This window comes from Strongylocentrotus purpuratus, unplaced genomic scaffold (genome assembly GCF_000002235.5).
Source record: "Strongylocentrotus purpuratus isolate Spur 01 unplaced genomic scaffold, Spur_5.0 spur5_scaffold_16, whole genome shotgun sequence".
Taxonomy (NCBI): Eukaryota; Metazoa; Echinodermata; class Echinoidea; order Camarodonta; family Strongylocentrotidae; genus Strongylocentrotus; species Strongylocentrotus purpuratus.
Window position 1 is genome coordinate 17793015 of NW_022145601.1, and position 22148 is coordinate 17815162.

The 22148-nt window shown below is 38.3% G+C and overlaps 1 protein-coding gene across 1 annotated transcript; it reads right to left on the reverse strand.

The window, feature by feature from the left end:
• Nucleotides 1-531: 531 nt before the first annotated feature.
• On the reverse strand, nucleotides 532-20536 carry LOC115918704. The gene is made up of 10 exons (XM_030987436.1): nucleotides 20394-20536; nucleotides 16431-16818; nucleotides 10241-10288; nucleotides 8905-9116; nucleotides 7307-7396; nucleotides 6946-7096; nucleotides 4426-4608; nucleotides 2976-3281; nucleotides 2244-2446; nucleotides 532-1041 (listed from the first exon to the last, which is right to left on the reverse strand). The coding sequence occupies exons 2-10, from the start codon at nucleotides 16798-16800 to the stop codon at nucleotides 532-534; spliced, it is 2073 nt and encodes a 690-aa protein (XP_030843296.1). The 5' UTR covers nucleotides 16801-16818; nucleotides 20394-20536.
• Between the last annotated feature and the right edge of the window lie 1612 nt (nucleotides 20537-22148).

Sequence of the window (22148 nt, forward strand, 5' to 3'; positions counted from 1 at the left end):
TACGGCCGTAGGCGCTATATGAAATTTATCAAAATTTACCGGGAGCACCGGTAAATTTTTATATTCAATTTTTCTCGAAAGCAAAAGTGTTTTAGGGGCTAAATTTCCTAGTGCTTATACAGTACATCCACAGGGGCATCCAAATGTATCAAAATTGTAAAGAATCACTATCCACCCAATTTTCAAAATTTCCGAAAACTTTGTAATACCTTTCACATCAACCTGTACACTTTCAGATGGGTTTAATGCGCAGTCATCATAAGTCCTTTCTTTGAAAAAAATAATTACATTTCAAATTTGATCTATTCTTTATAAAGTAACTTAGTAAGCTGACGTAACTAAAAAATAACCCTAAACGCGTACACCAGGATTTTGAAAAACTACCATTTTTTCATGAACAATTTTTTTTTTTTTAAACCCTTTTCCCTTTTTGCGAGTAATAATAATAAAAATAATAGTTCAGTTCTTGTATAGCGCATATTACGTTATGAAATAACATCTATATGCGCTTCCAAAGAGCTTTAGACTTTATTACCCTAGCTTAGATATGTCCCTCTCTATTTCACGCAGGCGCAGCACAAGATCCATAGCCCGAACTATTTCCTCGAACTTCTTGTCTTCGTCTTCACCCGCCATGTCGTCTTCCCTTAACTCCTCCTCCGCCAACCCACCGCGCTTATCCTCGTCCTCGGTCTCCTTGTCGTCTTCCCTTAACTCAACCTCCTCAAACTCAACACTCCTATCCTCGTCCTCGGTCTCTTTGTTCTCAAGTGCATCTCTCTTACTATGATCGAGCTGATTTTCTAGCAAGTTGACGAGCTCTCTGACTTCTTCTAGTTCTTTCTTCACTTCACCTGCATCCTCCGCCAGGAGACCAAGGCCTCTCTTCGCAACCGTTTCTGGCTGGTAGAAGCAGTAGTAGATCTTGACATTATGGCCCGTATTGCCAGGTTTAGGATGTGTGCCATCCTGCCACGTGTCGGGATTGGCTTCCTTGGTAGCCCACTCGAGAGATTCCTCCGTTACAGTCATGCCAAGTACCTGCACGAAAAATGTCAATACTACTTGTAAAGCCTTGTTCATATTTGAGTGTAATATCCTATATTGTATCTCATGACACAGAGGCCACTGAATATCAGCGCACCGTGCCTTTTCAAGGAATACATGCTGCCAGGCACTCATTAAACCCCTGGATGTGGAGAGCCAATTTTAAACAAAATGCATGTTCTATTAACGCTTTAAGTGACTCGGTAACACTGTTGAAGGTTGATGAAAAAACCGCGTAATTTGTGTATCAAATTTTTAATTCCTTTTACTGTACTAATCCTCTACGATGTAAAAAAAAAAAATCCTGAAAACATTCTGAAACCACAAAGATATTAATGGTTTTCTTTGAAGGCGTCACTGTGCGACACCCTCCAACGGTAAATTCGCTCAACCCAACCGTTTTTCCTTGAAAATAATACATAAGACAGACTTTTAATAATCTGTCAACACTTAAATGTCTTGAATGGTATAGAGCCAATTAATTGCTTTGTGACGATTTACATTCACCTAAATTGTGATTAAGCTGTAATAATATAGTCGGGAGAATTGAGGAATAGATCAGATCTCAGTTTTTTTTCTCTAATTTTTATCATTAATAATGGTCTGTTGTCACTCAAACTTTCAGACCATCTTTAATTGTACATCAATATAGCATTGAGGCCACTACCTTTAAGCACCATCTTCTCTAATCATTCTGAATAATTTTACCAAGTCCCTTTAAAGTGCCAGGTAAACAGGTCTAGTATACCAAACTAGAAAGAAGGTGTGAATGTATCGTGGTATAGAGGTTCGTTCACTTGACTCTCAATCTAAGGGTTGAGGGTTCGAATCCCAGCCCGGCACTAACGTCTGTTGGCAAGATATTAATCCACATCTGCCATTCTACACCAGGTATAATTGGGTACCTGGATAGCTTGGGTAATATTAATTACAGGGCCCTCAAGAGGAACAGCATTCCAAAATAAAAGACAGTAGAACCAGTCATGTGTGCGACCCACTGTGAAGATATACGAAAAACAAGTACAGTAGGTGAAATCGCAGGTTTACTTCCTGTCTAATTTTGTAATGTTTTGGCAGGCACCTTGAAGGGATACGCAACGCGCAGAGATTCGAAACCTCAAAGGACGTTCGCACCGGATGTGGATTCAAACCGTCAGCCATCTGAAGATGAGTCAAGTGACCCTCTAGACACTTACCGTCTGACATGCCCCGTGGAATTTCATGAGGTAAAAGCTGCCCTCCGCTGGTAGGATGATTGGGTTGATGGCACTGCCGTCTTCACGGCAACAGTACTCGATCTCTGTTGGTCCACCGGTATAGGTCCCCGCGGGCATTGTGTTATAGTCCGGGTCAACCACTCTAGCTACGTCGTTCCATCTGATGTTACCACTCGTGAACCCTAAAATATGAAAATGAAAGAGAGGGAGAGAGAGAGAGAGAGAGAGAGTGAGAGAGAGAGAGAGTTAAAAAGGGAAAAGGAGGGAGTTGCATCTAGATAGTATCAATTGGAAAAATTAAAGTCTTTGGATATCAACCACCTTTATACAACTCCTGGCAACTAAGATTTTCATATAGTGTAAGGTAGCCTACAAGGATACATGTTATGAAATTAAAAGCTGTAGGTACATGATCATTTCCATGCAATAGAATAATAACTGTATAGTGTCACCCGTTTTTCTTTTTGCATGTCATTATGTAGTCTTGAATCTGGCCTATCAAATTTTGATCTCCACCACACAAACGCTACCTCCCCCTACTTACTTGCTACCAGCCGAAGGTAGCGTGTTCATTGTATTAAGATGCCCGGCCATAAAATAGGTTCTCAGGCTGGGCTGGTGAGCATAATTAGGAACTCGTTGATAACGCTATCTTCGGCGGCTTGATGAAGAACCGGCCAAATTCTAGACTATAGTCATTACGAGACTCACCGTCTGGACAGGTTGTGCCAACTTTGTAGATGCAGTACACACCAGGCATCCAAGACCACGAGGTTGTTGAAACTTTCGGGGTGGACTTGACGCAGTAGTAGCTCCTCAAGGACTCATCGTCACAATAGTTGGTCAGATGATTCCCCCTGGAGCATGTATTGACCCCGGATGTGTCCGTGTTCTGGTACAGCATGCCGAAGTCCCATGTGAATGCTGTTGTCGGGCACGTATCCCCTGCTAGTGTCACCGCCTCTGGAAGAGCGTACTTCCCATCCGGCCATGCCAGTGTCATTGCTACCTGAATGTCTGCCAAAATCGACAAGGAAGAAACAAGTTTTTTTTTGTTACAAGTTTTTCATTCGTTCCTCTCATAAACCAAACTGCAAATACGATTCAAATTTCATACAGAATTTACAAATACATTTTCACATAAACCAAGTTACCGATTAATTTGCAATATTTCATGCATTGCCATCATAAATGATTCAGAGTACAATATTCGAGAATAAAATACAGGGATCAAATCTGTTATATTGCTCATAAAGGTATCATTTATCCTTTGCTGGAAACGGTTTGAACTAAAGTCAAGTTTACAAAATGAAATTGTTTTGAAGTATACTCCAGTATTTTTTTTCTTTTTTTACCTTGACTACATCATCGCGTCGCGTTTAACAGTGTTATTAGAATTCAGTACTCGGTATTTACATGATTCTCTATGGCGTGTTACTCCACAGTCGACAGACGCGGTCATGCGTACTCAGCCAAACAGTTGGACATCCTACCTCTTTGCGTCAGCCAAACAGCTTTAGACATCATACCTCTTTGCGTCAGCCAAACAGCTTAGACAGCATACCTCTTTGCGTCAGCCAAACAGCTTAGACATCATACCTCTTTGCGTCAGCCAAACAACTTGGACATCCTACCTATTTGCGTCAGCCAAACAGCTTAGACATCATACCTATTTGCGTCAGCCAAACAGCTTAGACATCATACCTCTTTGCGTCAGCCAAACAGCTTAGACATCCTACCTCTTTACGTCAGGCGAACAGCTTGGACACCCTACCTCTTTGAGTCAGCCAAACAGCTTAGACATCCTACCTCTTTGCGTCAGCCAAACAGCTTGGACATCATACCTCTTTGCGTCAGCCAAACAGTTTAGACATCATACCTCTTTGCGTCAGCCAAACAACTTAGACATCCTACCTCTTTGCGTCAGCCAAACAGCTTAGACATCATACCTCTTTGCGTCAGCCAAACAGCTTAGACATCCTACCTATTTGCGTCAGCTAAACAGCTTAGACATCCTACCTCTTTGCGTCAGCCAAACAGCTTGGACATCATACCTCTTTGCGTCAGCTAAACAATTTAGACATCATATCTCTTTGCGTCAGCCAAACAATGCCTCGTGTACAAAGTAGAAAAATCGTCAGCATAACACTGCATATATTACCTTCACTCGGAGTGACATCATTGTATGCAGGATAATCATTGAAAGCTGTCAAGATGTTTGCTTGGATAGTTTCTCTTTGCCAGTTGGCTGGGCAATCTCCACTGGTTTCATAGTCCGTCTGTCTGGTCCAGAACTTGGAATCCAACACTTCATTGAGCCCGATGAGATCTATGCTGATGGGTTCTAGGAGACATTCAGGAAGTTGGTGACGAAAAAGAGAAGAAAAAAGAAAGAAAAAAAGCATACATTATTTTACGAGCGCAAACGGGCAAGGTGACATGATTCATATTCATGTCTTTTTCAATTATTATGAATGGCATTCGATGGCTTAATTGCTCGCAACTTACAAAATATGCAAACAAATTATGATATATTATTCAATATAAGTGTGTTTAAAATTTTAGCATAATATATGGAAGTAATATTTGAAGCTCATCTGATTTCAATAAATATTCAATACACATTAGTAACATGAAATTCCTGCCTTACAAAAAAATACAGGGTTACACAAAGTTATTCTTTCAAAAGAATAAGAACGCTGAAAGGGTTGATGGGCTCTGGGACGAGCTCTGGGTTGCCGAAGTTGCGATCAGTATACCCTCATCGCCTTTATGCCTAGGTCACATATGAACCGGGCCCCGTACGATTTTCCCTACCCGGCGGCTTGCCGTGGATTTAGAGACCGTACGGGAACCGTCCGATTTTCATTTCTACGGCATGTGTGGTCACATATTCTGCGGCGCCCGGGAGGTGCCCGGAGAAAATTGGTCGAGTGAAATGCAAGGCGCCCGTAAGGCAGGGTGCAGGGTGCCGTGGTCCTCAAGGCGCCCGGCCGGGTGCCGTGCGGGGGAGCGTCTTATTTTTTCGCACCACGGCGAGGCCAAATTGAGCTCGCGAGGTAAACCTGCGCATGCGCACTCGGAAAGGAAACCAGCGCATGCGCACGTGGAATCCGATAGGGTGACTAATAGGGTGATAGTAATTATACAAATCAACCTGTCATCAACTCATCGTCAGCTCAATCGGTGAGGACAGCGTGTTACTAATAGAACTTTGGAATTTGGAATTTGGAATTGACGTGAGGGTTCAAATCTCAGTTTATTTAGTTGTTTTGCCTTTATAAAAAGTGAGGCAAAGCAATAAATAATCAACAAATAATAAGTCGAATTGTTTGTGACCTTTTTGCAAGCTCTCATGGCTTGTTATGTATGAAAATGAGCTCATAATGGAATCTGGCCTCGCCGTGGTACGAAAAAATAAGACGCGTGCGGTGCACTGAACTACAGAGTGAGTCAGAAAAAATGTCAAACTCCTTAAAATTTGTATTGTTTGAAGTATGAATATTTAATCATGGGTTTCATGATATATCTTGATAGAGTTATACTCCCAGTACATTTAGATACCATATTCATTTGAATCTCTGCATGCATCACTGAATGTCAGACAATCTTTACAAGACTGCCAGATCTCACTTTCTACGGCCTAACGGTCAGATAAAAACGCCGGGAGAATTGGGAGCAGCCAACTCAACACCACGACGCCCGTACGGCTTAACAAAATGTCCAGGCGCCCGTAAGAACTTTACGTCAACCGGCCGGACACCGGCCGAAAATTCCCAAAATGTCTGTTTTTACTCGCCTTACGGGCCCCGGAGTGTATATGTGAAAGCCCCATTATAGAAGATGACAGTAATATTGACGAGCCCGACACCAGAAGCTGTTGCAACTGCTGCTGCCGTTGTTGTTGTCGTTGTTGTTGTTGCTATTGTTGTCTGAAACCCTAAACCAAATTGCAAATACTTCCGAAAACTCAACTCAAGAGCAATTTCGATACGCCATCGTAATGCCCCATAGAAATCAGGTTCGAATACACCAGTTTACAGTTGTGTGCGCCATTTTAAACAAGGCCAATGACCTAGAGGTCATGTATTTATGCGTAAATTAAGATTGCGCCCATGCAAATTATGATGATATCACTGCCTACGCGCTGCGTTGTGCGCGCAAATCATAATTTGCATGGGCGCAATCTTAATTTACGCATAAATACCACTGGTCAAAGGTTATTGGCCCTGTTTCAAGGCCAATGACCCGAGGTCAACTGTCTGCGCATGCGCACTGATACAACTGTAAACTGGTGTATTAAGGAATATATCATTTTTTTATTCGCACATCTAGAAGAATGACGTACAAGGCCATTGGAATTGCCTTAGGTTGATTTGTCGAAAGTAGCTGCGATCATGTTCCTTTAAAGCAATACTGCTCTGATGATGTACCCTTCCTCCCTAGTGCTCTGTTTATTGCACGGAGCCATCGCATGTTCAACTTGCCAACAGTGCGTTACACAATACTTAATTCCCACTTCGCAGACACAGGACTAGACGCAAGAACCAACATCGCAGCTAGGGAAGCAGCGAACTATAGTTGAGACATGAGATGGCCCTAGAGGGCATTTTGCGATAGTGCTTCTAGTACAGTATGGCTTTAAGCTTTATTCCCAATTTTCAAAAATGCACGTACGTACCATTATACTCCAGGCTGCCCACTGAGAACTCTTTGTACACTTTGCCGAACTTTTCCTGCGATGCTGCAGTCTTGGTGAACCTGTCCATATTCACTGATAACGATGCAGAGACGATTTTGTAGCTACCTCCAACACTTGCGCTGTTAGACATCTGTTTGAAGAACAAGAGACCGAGATAAGGTGTGGCAGTTGTTCGTGCGAGAAAAAATAAATAGACATCATGGGTCAAACTACGTTCAATGGGGTTTAAGTAGATACTATTCAGGTCACTCCAAAATTTGAAAAATATTATAAACGCGTATGCGCGTGCGCTTGTCACAACTATCTCTCTAAATAAGCTATGGTTCACGTTATCACTTACATCTCGCGTGGAATCTTTGATGAAAGATGACGTGTCCTCACGGTAGGTTGTGCCCGAACGAGACCCCATTAGAGCTTCCGTCACAACGTGCTACATTCGTAAAACAAGAGAAAACGATACAAACGTCTTTAAAGAAAGGGAAGTTATCATGGTGTCTGTATCACCTCCGTATTTCCTTCTTTTTGAAATAAAAAAAAAATCATTTTGGAATCGACCGTTCTGGCATTTTGCTTTGCGTCAGAGGTCCTTTGAGCCGCCATCTGTTATTGACGGTTACACGAAATTATCAATATACATATAAAAATAAGCGTATCCGGACACCTACCCCCTGGATATCCACCCCGGTTAACCACCCCCAGTCAACTACCCCCTACGACAACTACCCCCTAGGGCAACCGCCCTTTAGGACGACTACCCCTAGGACAACTACCCCGGACAACTACCACGGACAACCACCCCCTATGACAACTACCCCCACGGACAAATTCCTCCGGACAACTACCCCGGACAACCACCCCCTGTGGCAACTACCCCCTAGGACAACTAACCCCGGACAACTAACCAGCGTACAACTAACCCCAGGACAACTAACCCCTAGGATAGTTGTCCGGGGGTAGTTGTCCTAGAGGGTAGTTGTCCGGGAGTAGTTGTCCGGGGGTGGTTGTCCTGTGGGGTAGTCGTCCTAAAAGGTGGTTGCCCTAGGGGATAGTTGTCCTAGGGGGTAGTTGACTGAGGTTGGTTATCCGGGGGTGGATGCCCAGGGGGTAGGTGTCCTGATACGGTTATTGACAGTTCAGTTACACGAACTGAAATCATCATAAAAGGGCACTAATAAAGCACATCGACACGGTTTTGATCCTGGTATTAGTGCCCTTTTATGAGGCATTAATCCCCATTACTGTCAGTTATGACTTAATGATGTAGGTCCCCTAGTTGATTAGCATAGTAGCACACACATGCTTTAGAAGTCTTGCAAAACAAACACTCCCCAATTGTCATTCAATAAAATCTGAAAATGTATACTATTATCTAGATCTATTAGGAATAAATCATTGTCAAAATCATTCAATAAATTGGGGTAAAAATAATTATTCCACCATTATGACCAACAATGTATATAATTATATCAAGTATTGCTGTGAATCTTGGCTCGTTCATTTACTATCCATTTCCTACACCTGATGGAGAGAGACTAGTGTAATGTCTAGCCAAACATTCCAAAGGCAGGCGCGGTTCGGTTCTAGAATAATAATAATATTATTACTATCATTATAATAATTATTATGATGATGATTATCATTATGATTATCATAATTATTTCAATTATTGTTGTTATTATTATCTGTATAATCATTTTTTTATAATGATGATGATGATGATTACTATTGTAATTATAACAATTATCATTATCATTATTAGTTTAATTATTATTCTTATTACGATTATTATTAATATTATTATTATTAACATTTTCATTATAACATTATTATTATTATCATTATTATTGTTGTTGATGTTGTTGTTGTTGTGATCATTGTCGTCATCATCATCATCATCGTCATCACCGTCATCCTTATTAAAGGTGAGGAAATCCTTACCGTTCCCCAGTCGGAGAGGAATGTCATGTAGGCCTCTCTTTCATAGGTAGTGGGCAGACCGCAGGCGGCAACACGGAACTCTCGACTGGGCTCAAACCCGTCAGTGTTGGCCAGGGTCGTCAGGTAGCGAATACTGCCATAGTTCTGGATCGTTTGCTCTGAGAAGTACACGTAACCCTTGGTACTTTCATCGTTCTTGATGGACTGGTATTCTGCAAGCATAACAAATATGAAGTGTTAATTAAAGATACATTGCTACACATTTGATTAATACTTATCCCTTTTGGTTTATTTTTAAGGGCTATATTACTGTGTTTTGTTTTGAAAGTTTCATTATTTTATGTACAAAGCATTGTTTATTTATTCTTAAATGTAAAAGAAGTATGCATATATTTCGAATACTGGTCATCTGCATATTGTAACGTTGAAGACTCTAGCACTATTCTGAAGAAGGTTTTATAACAATCTCTAGAATTCACAAATATAAGCTGTTTTCCATTATGATCATGAGGTCTGCAAATTTCAAAAAGATGTCATAGCTAATTTGAAATTGGTCTACATGTACCAAGGCGCGGATCCAGGATTTCTTAGGGGGGGGGGGGGAGGCCTAAATTTGAAATCAATTTGAAAATCGTGTCGGCCGATATTTCGCTCAGTGGGGGGGGGGGGGGGTAGTGAGCACTTGAGCAGTAATTTTCTTTTTCTTCTATCTTGACCCTGAAAATTTCAAATTCGCGCCGGCCGGTAGTGAGAGCTTTTTAAAAAAAACTTAACATCCCCCCCCTTGAGCAAAAAAGAAAAGGTAATTTTCTGATCACAATTTATTTTTTGGCCCGTCTTTCTTCTTTTTTTTTGGTCAGGGGCCGAGGCCCGCTCGGCCACCCCCACTGGATCCGCGCCTGCATGTACCTCGTAAAGAGAACACAACAGAAACTCTCAAAGGAACATTAACAAAATTCTGGAGAATATGAAATTCACTGAGTAAAAACTGATTCGAACACATGTATTATCGTAAATAGTTCTTGAATTTGTTCAATCATGTGATCCTTGTAATATGTTTATCGTATCATGATTTAAAACAATAGATTCCTTGTAAGAGGATTTAAAAAAACAAAACGCCTTTTTCCCCTCTTTTTTTTTGCTTGTCGGAAATCCTTCACCATTTTTACAAAATCCTGGAACCGTCCCAGGGCGCAGTAAAAAATCGGATAGAAAGTTAAATCCCAAAATGATTGTCGATGGGCCCAACTGTAAACATTCCGCCCCCAAATAGCAAGACCGACAACCCCCTTCCCACTCCCCCATTAGAATTAACGAGTAAGGATATCCTTCTTACCGTGGCTGGCAGCAAACTGGAAGCTAGCGAAGACAGCTTGAACGTCAACTAAAGAGTGAAAAGGGAGAATGAAAGGGACAAAAAGAAAACAATTATTGACTGATGCTATATTCGTTGAGTCATGTAGATTGCCATATTAATGGAATATATAAAAGGTGAGAAGCTTTAAAGGTGAAATTCAAAGAAGATCACAAATATGTCAACTAATGTATCACTAGAAACTGGTAAGCTAACAGATGGCCATCGGACAAGTTTTAGGTCAACTACATATCGGGATATTTATAAAAAATACAAATAGAACCACCTCCATAGCAGCTGGGATATACGAGAGATTCGCCGGAAAAATAACGATGTTTAAATGACGTCACTATATGGAACAACACTGCCCAAGCAGACGACATCCCATAAAGAATGAACATAATTGCAAAGCTAATTATAATGAGTTTAGTGTATATAAATGTAATGGCATGTCAAACCATTAAAAAAGGGATATGACCCGATTCTGATAACTAAAATCTTTTGCTTGTAAATACACAGGATAGGGGTTAATTAACAATCAACGACACCAGACTTTCAAATTGAAAAACCCCCGGAATGATATTAAGGACAGCATTTGTTCCCTCTTGAAACGCCGAACATACCCCAGTGTGCAGCTGAATATACAATGGCGTCTTATTTTGTTTACAAGCTACAGATTCCTTTATTTTTGTATCGCTGCATTTGTCATCAAAATAAAACCATGCGCGTGGTTTAGAGTGAGGCAATAGATTATACATTTAGCCTGACGGTAGTGAAGTAAGAGAAAGAACTCAAGAAAAGATGAAAACACAGGTACTGAAAATGTGTGAGATGTCATGAGACATCGTCTGCTTGTGCAAGTCATGTCCATACTGTGATCTCACACATCTCAGCAGCGTTCGGAGAGCTCTTCAGGTGCTATGCCGGGGTTGTATTTAAGCGTTTTGTAATTTATATTAATCATTACTTCGAATGTTTCCAAGCATTGAATTTTGATAACCTTGTCGAATCAAAGTTTCAACTTTTCAATAATGAAAATAAAGTTAGTTTTTAAAATCAATGAATATCTACTTTAAAGCTAATGATCAGCTTTTACAGACATACGCAATCGACATAAACTCGTTCTTAAAGATGTCCATGCGTGGGTATAGCCTATAGTCGTTCGTGAAGTAGCCAACTTGGTGATCGCTACATAACACCAAGCCAATTGGTATTACGCTCTCGTGCGTACTTCCGTGTGCTACCCTCTATATAACCACGCTTGAGCAAATTTAACTACTTTATATACGGTGTTGACGCCCGGGTTTTAAATAGAACTACCCATCTCGTAAATGTCAAGGCACGGAAAAGAAGGAATTTAAAGTTATTCGATTCCCCTCCATCCGCACCCGTTATTCAAACAAAATACGAAACATCCGTTCATGTGTCGTCACCCCTTGTCTCAATGCGCAATGAATTAAACTTCCAATGACGGCATTTACGTAGAAACTCGCTAGATAACGCTTTGTTTGCGATTTGATGAATTTCATCGCCTTTGTAACATGCCCACTAATCAAGCACGAAATGACATCTGCCTAACACAGGACTGCTTTGGCGACTATAAACGCAGCTTTGCCAGCTTGATTGAAAGCTTGATTAACGCAGATAATAGCGCGATCAAAATGACGCAACATGTGAAACGGGTATTTGATTTGACTTGATTTTATTTTATTTCTGCATTTTTTCCATATAAAATAACAATAAGTATAACAAAGAACATATAAATGCAAGGTATAATACAACATAAACAAACAATAATTTCTTCATGTCAAAATGTTTTTTTTACATAATATATGTACATATAATAACAAAACTTAATATTTCCATAACATATAAATCATAAATTTAAAGTATTATCCGAACTTTTCAATTGGAAAAGTGCAGGAGACCGCAATCATAAGCAAAGCTTGACAAGGATGGCGGCCTAAAAAAAAAAAAAAAAAAAAATCTTAAGGTAAACCTTAAAAAGAAAAAGTGTTCAAACGATCTTTGTGTATGAGTGTGTGTGTGTTGTGCAAGTGTGTGTGTGTATATATATATATATATATATATATATATATTATGTGTGCGTGTGTGTGTGTGTGTGTGTGCGTGTGCACGCGAGCGTGCTTGTTTGTATGTGTTTGTAACGAATAGTGGAAGTGCACGTAGCTCTGTGTGGTATAGTGGAGTGGAAACAAATATAGCCTTTACAATAAAGGAAACTAAGAATACGAAATAGAAAACAAAATTTGCAAAACTGAGTTTCAATGTGACCAAAATTTGACAATTGCCTACTGCATGTTGAAATCAGTTATGTAGATACTTCGATATAAGAGTTTTTTTGAGAGATGCTTTAAAAGAATAGAGAGATGAACAATGCCTTATTGAATTTGGTAAGGAGTTCCAAACATCTGGTCCATGATGTCTTACTGATTTTTGTGCTAAAAGTATTTTAGGATTTTCTAAGTGATAATTTGTTGAACAACGGGTGGGGTATGTGTGAATGTTTGAGTTAAAACTGTAAATATTGTGAAATAGGGATGGTAGTTGATTATGAGAATATTTATACATAAAAATGCATGTCTGAAAATGTGAATATCTTGTATTTTTAATGTTTTTAAACGCTGAAATAAAGGTTCCGTATGTGATATATAATGTGAGTTAGTGATCATACGAATCGCTATCTTTTGAGGCAAAAATAAGGAATTAATTCTTGTTAAACTACAATTACCCCATACAATATTACAATATATCACATGTGATAAAATTAGAGAATTGTATAATATAATCATAGATCTTTCAGAAAGAATATTTTTTAACTTATACAGTATTCCAATATTCCTTGATATTGATGTATGTATATTACGTATATGCTCATTAAAATTTAGATGAGAGTCAATAGTGACTCCTAAAAATTGAACAGATTGTTTTTTAATGAAAGGCAAGCCATTAATCTCAATATTACAATTTCTTATATCATGTACGTTGGTCTGTTTAAAATGAATGAAATTTGTTTTACTAAGATTTAATGACAATTTATTAGATTTAAACCACCTAGAAATTTTCATTAATTCACAGTTTAACCGCGTTATGAGCGTATCAAAGTTTTTTTATGGGAATAAGAAATACTCGTATCATCAGCAAAGATGATAACATTTAAAAGTAAAGAGGTTTCAATAATATCATTTATATAAATAATAAAAAGCAATGGACCCAATATAGATCCTTGCGGTACTCCACATTTAATTGTTAATTTTGTTGATTCATGATTTTGGAAAGATACATATTGTTGTCTGTCTTATAAATAATTAGTAAACCATGAAAGAGCTTGACCTCTTACGCCATAGTATTGTAATTTATGAATTAATATTTTATGATCAATCGTATCAAAAGCTTTTGACAAGTCCATAAATACTCCAACACATATATGTCAGGGGGGTTACGATATTAAAGATTATTTGTTTCAATAAGTGAACACTTATACTATCATGGCCACTAGATTTTGTAGAATTAAGGTGTTGAACTACATTAATAATTTCATAATCATTGGTTGGAGTAAGAAATAATGAATTTTCACGTGGGAAATTCAAGGACTTATTGTAGTCCATGTCACCTGAATCAATATTAGCTGCTAAATTAGGGCCTACATCTATATAATACTCATTAAAAGCTTTTGAAGTTTTAATTGGATCTGTTAGTTGTTGTTCATTAATTAAGAAACATTTATTACTTTCTGTATTTTTCTTGCCTAAGAGTTCCTGTACAATTTTCCATAATAAATTATTGTTACTTTTATTACTTTCTATGTTGTTAGAATAATATAACTTCTTGGACAATCGTATAAGAGATGTAAGATTATTTCTATACGTTTTATACTTCTTAAGCTTGTCGTTACATTGACTTGTAAGGGCTTCCTTGTACAACTTAATACGGGCGACTTTGGAACGCAAAATACCCTTAGTAATCCCTGGTTGTTTGGCCTTTTTACCTTTTTTTTTATTTTGACAAGGGGTATATTCTTATGATAATAATGTAATACAGTTTCTAGAAATTTTTCATATGCTACATTTACGTCAGATGCTCTTAATAACTCGACCCACTCTTCTTTGGTTAAATCAAAGTTGAATGATTCAATATTATGTTTTGTCTGTTTTCTATGCATTGCACAATTATTTTTAGTCATTTTTTTAACAAGGTGAACTTTAGAAATAATAAATATCGGTAAATGGTCAGAGATATCGTAATATAACAGACCATTTGTAAAATTGTTATGAGCTACATTCGAAAAAAATATTGTCAATGAGAGTTTGAGAAATACATGAAATTCTTGTTGGTTTATCAATATGTGAGTTAAATGCGTAAGATTGCAGTGTACTACTAAATTTCACAATGTGGTTATCATCAGAATTTAAAAGATTAACGTTAAAATCGCCCATTATATAAACTTCTTTATTTTCTTGGGAAACAGTATCAAGACATCTATCAAAATTGTCCAAGAAAATTTCTACATTATGATTAGGGGGTCTATACATTATGCCAACTATTATGTTTTTGGCTTTATCATTTAATATTTCAATATATAAATCTTCAGCACCTTCAGTGTGTAAGTCAGACCTAACTTTAATTTTAAAATTATTATGTATGTAAAGCGCTACTCCGCCCCCTCTACCATGGTCACGATCAGAACGAAACATGTGATAGTTTGGTATATTAAATAGAGGTGGGGAATTTTTATGGAGCCAAGTTTCAGATAAGCCTATTATGGAAAACTGGAAGTTATTTAATTGTAAAAAGTTCTTGTACGGACTCAAAATTCTTATTCATACTTCTACTATTAACGTGAAATAGGCTGAAGTCAGGATTGGCTTGAAGATTCATGGAGTTTGAGTCACCGTACATTTGATCGTTATTATTGGATGAATTAAAACTAGAATTAAGTTCTTCTGCTGTATAATACTTACTTTCAACATTTCTCAAACCTTGGTCAAAATTTGCGTTAGGAAAAATCATTCAGAATTCTGGAATATCTCAAATATCTCACAGAGAGCACGCTGTGTGAGTTTGTGTCTATGTGTGAAAGTGTGAGTCTGTGCATGTAATTTTGTGAACATGTGTACGTTCCTGTGTACATGGTTGTGCTAGTGCTGAAAAAAAAATGTAGTAAGAAAACATAAGTAAAGGTAAAAATGGCAACATAGTCATAATCACTTGCAGGTCTCAAAAGCAAAGTGTTTGTAGCCCATGGAACATTAATACAGCTATTCAAATAGAGAATCTAATTTAAAAGAAAAAAGGTATAGAGATTAAACTCAATCTAATGCGCACTTTAAACATGCAATATCATTTATGTTTTTAAATAACCTCATGTAACGTAATATGTAAAACTTTCTTTAAAAAAAAAAAAAAAAAAAAAAAAAATATCCTAAACTTAACCAACGGAAAGGTCCAATTTGCACTCGTGATTAGACTAAACAAATTATGAGAGATATTGACATCAGTCAGAGTACGAGCAGCTGTATGTACGAGCCAGAACCTTGTTGGCATATAATTAAAGAACACACGAAACCGAATCCAATGCACGAAGCCCAGACGAGCGCCCCGCCACAAAACCATCCAACCCACCCGCCACGAATAACTGCATCCCGACAGCCAGAAAGCAAACCGCACACACTTCGTGCCGCCAGGCAGGAAAGGCATTAATGCTTGTCTCACCTAGCAACAAAGAACGTACGCCATTCACCCAACCACCGAAACACAATCACCCATAGCAGGCGAAAGAATAAACCCGTAACGAGGCAGCCAACACAGATCCGCGTACCAAACCCGACTAAATCACGAAAAAGGACCATTCAATCAACGACACAAGTCATGTTAAATAGTCCGCACCGTCCAAGAAAATTGTGTACGTTATATTTATGCAGGACCCCCATGAATACCTTAAATTTAGTTATAAATGTATTTATACAAATAAAGGCGCATGCGTAAAAACTTGTTTGTAAGTACTAATAATTACAAAAAATGTATCCTTGAAACGCAGGCCTAACACATTGGGCAGGTTTTATTTGCCTTTATAAATTATCATTGATGTGATTGAAAATATAAAAAATATCACAACACGATATAGCATGGGGTCACAAAACGAGCATCTTACCATCGACATTTACTTGATGGGAAAGCTTCTTGGCGTAGCTTTTCGTTCCGTAAAACGTATCCTTCTCTTGCGACGTGTAAGAGCTACTACGTCGCACGAATTCCACTTCGTCGGGCACTCGGTACTCGTTGTCGGCCGTCACTTTCCCGTTGTCGTAAGTGAGTTTCAAAACACGCCGAGTCGTCATGAGTCCGGGGTCGACCCCTCCATTGTTTTGGTTACCCTCGGGGTTTCCCTTGATGATATCGTAGGAGATGCCGACGTATTTCACCTGCTCGGGAACGGGCTTGGTAGAAGCGCCCAGTGATAGCGCGGGCAATAGGAAGAGGAGGGTGAACACACAACTGCATACACTACGTGGTGTCTCCATGGTGAAAACAGATCTAGACTAAGAGGCCGAAAGAAAGAGGGAATGAAAGAAGGAAGTAGAAGAAAACAAATGTTTAAAGCCTTACAATACGTCGATTACACAACGTTTGTATCATGTGAATGTATAACGCAGAAAACAACCAAGCAAACAGAAGAAAAAAGAAACACAGCAACAAAACGCATGGACCTATTAATTTTCATGCTTCAATAAATTCAATTTTTACAAAGAAGATTCGGGTGAATAGCAGTGCCTTTTCAAACAAATATTCGCATCAATTTGAATCACAATCTTTATTTGTCGCTTAATCCCTTTTAATGACCTTGTTTTCTTTATCGTTTGCAAGGGGAGAAGAAGATATGTCACGTTAAAGACATCATAAAGATCAGTGTTGTATGCGTATAATTATATACACAGGCCCCGCGGAACGTTTATCAAAGTGGGGGGCTAAAGTATTTACGATCAGGTAGAGGGTAGCGAGCGTAAATTGGTGTGGGGGGGGGGGGGGGATTCAGGGGTTTTAGGCATTTAATTACGGTCAGAGAAGCACAAATATTTTGATGCCGCATTTGTGTCACTGGCAGGTCAGGGGGGGGGGGGGGGTTTTATTTCATTTCTTAAGGTAAAATTTACGTTACTATCCTATTTTTCTTACCGGTTTGGGAGGCTAGGGGGGGGGGGGCGGGCCGGTAGAATTGGCCCGCGGATCCGCGCCTGTCCAAAATAGCACACACACAAAATCGCCTCGCCGCTACGCGGCTCAGTTAAGAAAGAAAGTAAAGGTTGCTCCGAATATTGAGGAGGAAATAATGTGCAGAACGGGAAAAAATCGAGAGAATGTCATCAGGGGATGAAAGTCAGTAACAGCTATATAGCTTGTAAATTTGTAAGAGGGAAAATGCTGATTAAAATGATAATGATGAAATAGCAAAAAATTGAGGAGTATCATAGGTACCAATTCAATGGATATTTGTATAAAAAAGAGCCCCCGTCAGTACTAAAAGAGCCCCCGTGAGAAGGCTCACGGGGGCTTTTTTTTTGGGGGGGGGGGGGTGGGGAAGAGCCGCCGCGGACAAAAAATTAATTTGAGCCCTGCTCATTTTATGTATGTTATAACCAAAGAAGAAAAAAGCAAATCCGTCACTCAATAGTGTCTGACAGCGAAGTCTAGCAAGTAAACGGGTTTCCTTGCATAATTTGAATATTAGGAAAATGCTAACGTTTAAATTTCACAGATAGAACATACATGATATATTCATAGTTCCTGCAAAGTTCTACAGAATTTGAGGTTGGCTGCAAAAGGGACATAGTATCTTTAAGGTACCTTTGGAACAGTCTAACACGCCCGAGGCGATATCCGAGGGTGTTTGGACTGTTTCGAAGGTACATGGGTAATTTTACTAATACCCGAACAAAATGATGTGTTTTATTAGTTTTATAAGATAATATTTTATTTGTTTCATAAAATGATGTTTAATAACATGATTTTACTAATGACGGGTCATTAGTAAAATTATGTGTTTAGACAAAGAAAATGCCTGGTCAGGTGTGCGCTCTCAACCAATCATTTGATTAGGATCCGCTTCATTATCTTATAACGCGAAATAATCAAATCAAGCTCATTTATTTTTATTCTTGTAAGAATTTCGGGAAATCCAAAGACATATTATTCTACAGAGGACAATACAACGAATAAGAAATGTCAGAAGGTACTTTTCACCCTAGTCAGAACTCAACCCACTCCTTAAACCAATGCCTGAACACCCGTAGCCAAGTCTTCTGTTAGTACCGTTTTAAAAGAAGATTTCAACTCATGAGGATGATAATGATTGTAAGAAGAAGAAGAAGAAGAAGAAGAAGGAGATGTCTCGTCGGTGTAATGAGGGTATTAATGGCCATAGTATTATATCTAGATCATGAATTCGATGGAAAAGGCAGGCAATATCCCTTAGTTTACATCACCCCAAACCCCCAATAATCAACATTTTATATTTTCTTTTTCGTCTGTCTGGTTTTGGTCTCGCTATATATTTAAGACGAATAAGAGCAACTATTTCTTAAATTTCTCTCAAGGCTGGCTCATTACGGCCGCTCCCATTTAATTTTAATAACCCTTTTTATGGAACTTTATTTCACATATCTACAACTTTCACAATAACATATATACTTATAAAATAAAAAACATTATCTTAGCATATCAGTCAAAGCTTTTACCGGTTATTCATCAGCCTTTGCTTTTGTCTTAGAATTTAAATGTGACATCAATTGATACTTCAAACCAGTTAAAGGAGTTTTATCGTTCATTTTCCTTCTTTTTTCTTCAAAATGTTTAACGTAGTTCTCAATAAATAACATATTCAGCCAATTTAATCAGAATGTTTATCTGATTGCCTATATCATATCCAATTACTAAAGTCTTCCCATTTATGTATCATCTAATAGATAAAAGATATATCAAACATTTTACGATTTTTCAAAACACAATTATCTTTTTACATTCTAGCATCATATGCCGTGATGTTTTGATGGTATTACAATCTCCCCATACATATATTTGTCCCCATTCATATAGGTTATATTTTGACAGTAAAAAACTTATACAAAAGTTAAAATCAAATTGTTTGATTCTGTTATCTCGTTTGCTGCCAAACGTTGTATTCAAAGGCCTCGTCTTGTTTTCTCTGCACAAATAATTAGTAGAACTGTTTAGCCTTCATATTTAAAACAATGATATCATCACCAGTTAATGTTTGTATACAACTAGAGTATCGTGCTTTCTTTGGTCTCCCGCAAAAAAATATTCGGACCATAAAGCCTAACTGCAAAAAATGATGTTTAAGCAGTATCTCCGACCATGTACAGAGAGAAACAAATATTGAAATTATTCCTGAAAATTTAGTCATAATGTAGGTGTATAAACATGTACCAATTTAATAAAAATTGTATATTTTCGCTTTGAGATTTCTCTCTGTAGGTGCACCTTTCTTTTCCAGGAAGTTCCCTGGTTTGTTTGCCCCCACTAGGCAGACGCTTCGCCGCCCCTCTACCTCAACAACAACAATATTGGTGAAAAATAGTAAAATCAACATCAACACCACCAACATAAACAAATCAACAATAACAACATTAATGATACGAATAATAAGAAAAAGAAGAAGAAGAAGAAGAAGAGGAAGAAGAAGAAGAATGAGTAGGAAAAGAAGGAGAAGAAGCAGAAGGAGGAAAAAGAAGTAGTAGAAGAAGAGGCAGCAGCGAAAACAGCAAAAAGGGAAAGGAAACTATTGGAATGTGGGCTGCAGCACTTGGTTTGGGGTCAATGTTTGTGCCACACAAATATAGTGACCGAACCTATAAAAACTATTAACAACGCATAAAAAGTGGGTAAAGGTTCTTTAATTTGACAAACCTGACATCAACAGTTACAAAGCATTTCTAAGAACAATACGAAGTTGCTTGTTAGTTTGAATTAAACCTGTATGATAAACACCATTAACTTTGTATCTAATATTTTGTAAATATACATATTCTTTTTAAATATCTAAAAGAAAACAGACTCTAAATTATTATTGATGATTAAATCAAATTAGAAGTCTTACCTCCTTTGCTCACAGGAACACAGTTGGTCTGATCAGTGATGAAAGAAATTTGATCCAGGTTATATATTTTGATGTGCTCTTTCAACCGTGACGTGACGAGGGCTGGCGCGTTACCCTAGTTTTCACCGCCAAACTATTAAACTGACCGATCTACTTTCTTTTTCTTTCTTCTTCCCCTTTTGTCTGGTGTCAGTCTAGACTAGTTGGTTTAACCGGGGTATAAAAAGGTGGTATTTCTACACCGTGATCAAAGGCTGGCCATATACCCTAGCTTACACTGTCAAACTAAAGCGACCGACAATTAACTTGTTCATATCAAGGGACGGGTTAGAGTTTGCTACCAAACATTGAAATGAAAGGGCTGTTGACCTTTCATTTCATTTAAGAAATAACCTCTCTGTATATCTTAGAAAAGCTGTGCCATATTGAACGGATATATTGGAAAGGAAAATAAGCCCAATAAATTATTCGTATATATATGTATACATACGTATATATATAGTTCTCCTATGCAAACTTTCCTCTGTGAAATGCATGATAAATTCGGAATAAGGAAATAAACAGCTTGTTCGATTTGTTTTCAAGCATTATCTTCAAAAACCTGGGCAGCTTAAACTGTGTTATCCTTAAAACCAATATAATAATAATAATAATAATAATAATGGTGTCTTCTTATATAGCACACATGTGACGCTCCTGGCGTTGCCCCGATTATTACCCTGGCTTTAGCAAGGCAGCCACTGCGGCGCTCTAGCATTTAAAGGAATTAATTAATATCTCTTACATTGTTATGTAACTAGTCAAGTTTGGCCCCATTTAAGTTTACTACACTGTCGCTCATAAAGGTGGAATATTTTAGTTTTACCCCAATTTATGGAATTATTTTAAAAATAATTTAAAAATAATAGATCTAGATAAAAGTATAGATTCTCAGATTTTATTGAATAATCATTTTCCAATGTGTGTTTTGCGGGACTGCTAAAGCATGTGTATGCTACTATGCTTATTAACTAGGGGACCTACGCCCTCAAGTGATAAATGACAGTAATGAGGATTAATGCCCCACAAAAGGGCACCAATATAGCACATCGACATGGTTTTGATCCTGGGGCCTCACAGTTACGAGGCCATTGCTCTGTCACTGAACCATGACTGTACGCAGCGGGGGCTAGGGTAGGGGGCAGTTTCCATAAATAAAATAAAAACAGAAAATGCAATACATTTTCAATAGTTTATTGCATTTTACCCCGGTCCCCAACATAAACAAATCCTCTGGACGGCCATGCATTATGGCTCAAGGCATGGGCACACAGGAGAGCTCAAATCGATGAAAGAACAGCAGTTTCTCTGAACCCGAAAACCCCCATAAATATATAAACTTTTATCATACTAGCCCATTTCCTTTCATAACTACACTTGACCTGTAACTCAGATGGCGGCCATTTTGGATTTGACCAATATGACAAGTATTGCAGCCTCAAGGGGACCTCAAATCAATGAAAGAACATTATAATCAAGTTCTCTGACACCCAAAACCCTAATAAACTATTATCATACAAGCGCTTTTCCTTTTGGAACTACGCTTGACCTTTAACTCACATGGCGGCCATTTTGGATTTGCCCAATATGGCAGTCCCAGAGAGCGCCCTTCTTGGCGTCCGGCAGAAATCGTAATAGTAAGCAAATATTAATCGACTACGAGGGTAATGGTGCAAACTATCATCGCCGAGGTGATCTCGGGGCTACTATCTTCCC

Coding starts and splice junctions, on each gene's coding strand:
- LOC115918704 (XM_030987436.1), bottom strand. CDS start 16,800: ATGGAGACACCACGTAGTGTATGCAGTTGTGTGTTCACCCTCCTCTTC. Junction 7,397..8,904: donor TCCTCTCCGACTGGGGAACG/GTAAGGATTTCC, acceptor TTACGAATGTAG/CACGTTGTGACGGAAGCTCT. Junction 1,042..2,243: donor TCCACGGGGCATGTCAGACG/GTAAGTGTCTAG, acceptor TTTTTCGTGCAG/GTACTTGGCATGACTGTAAC.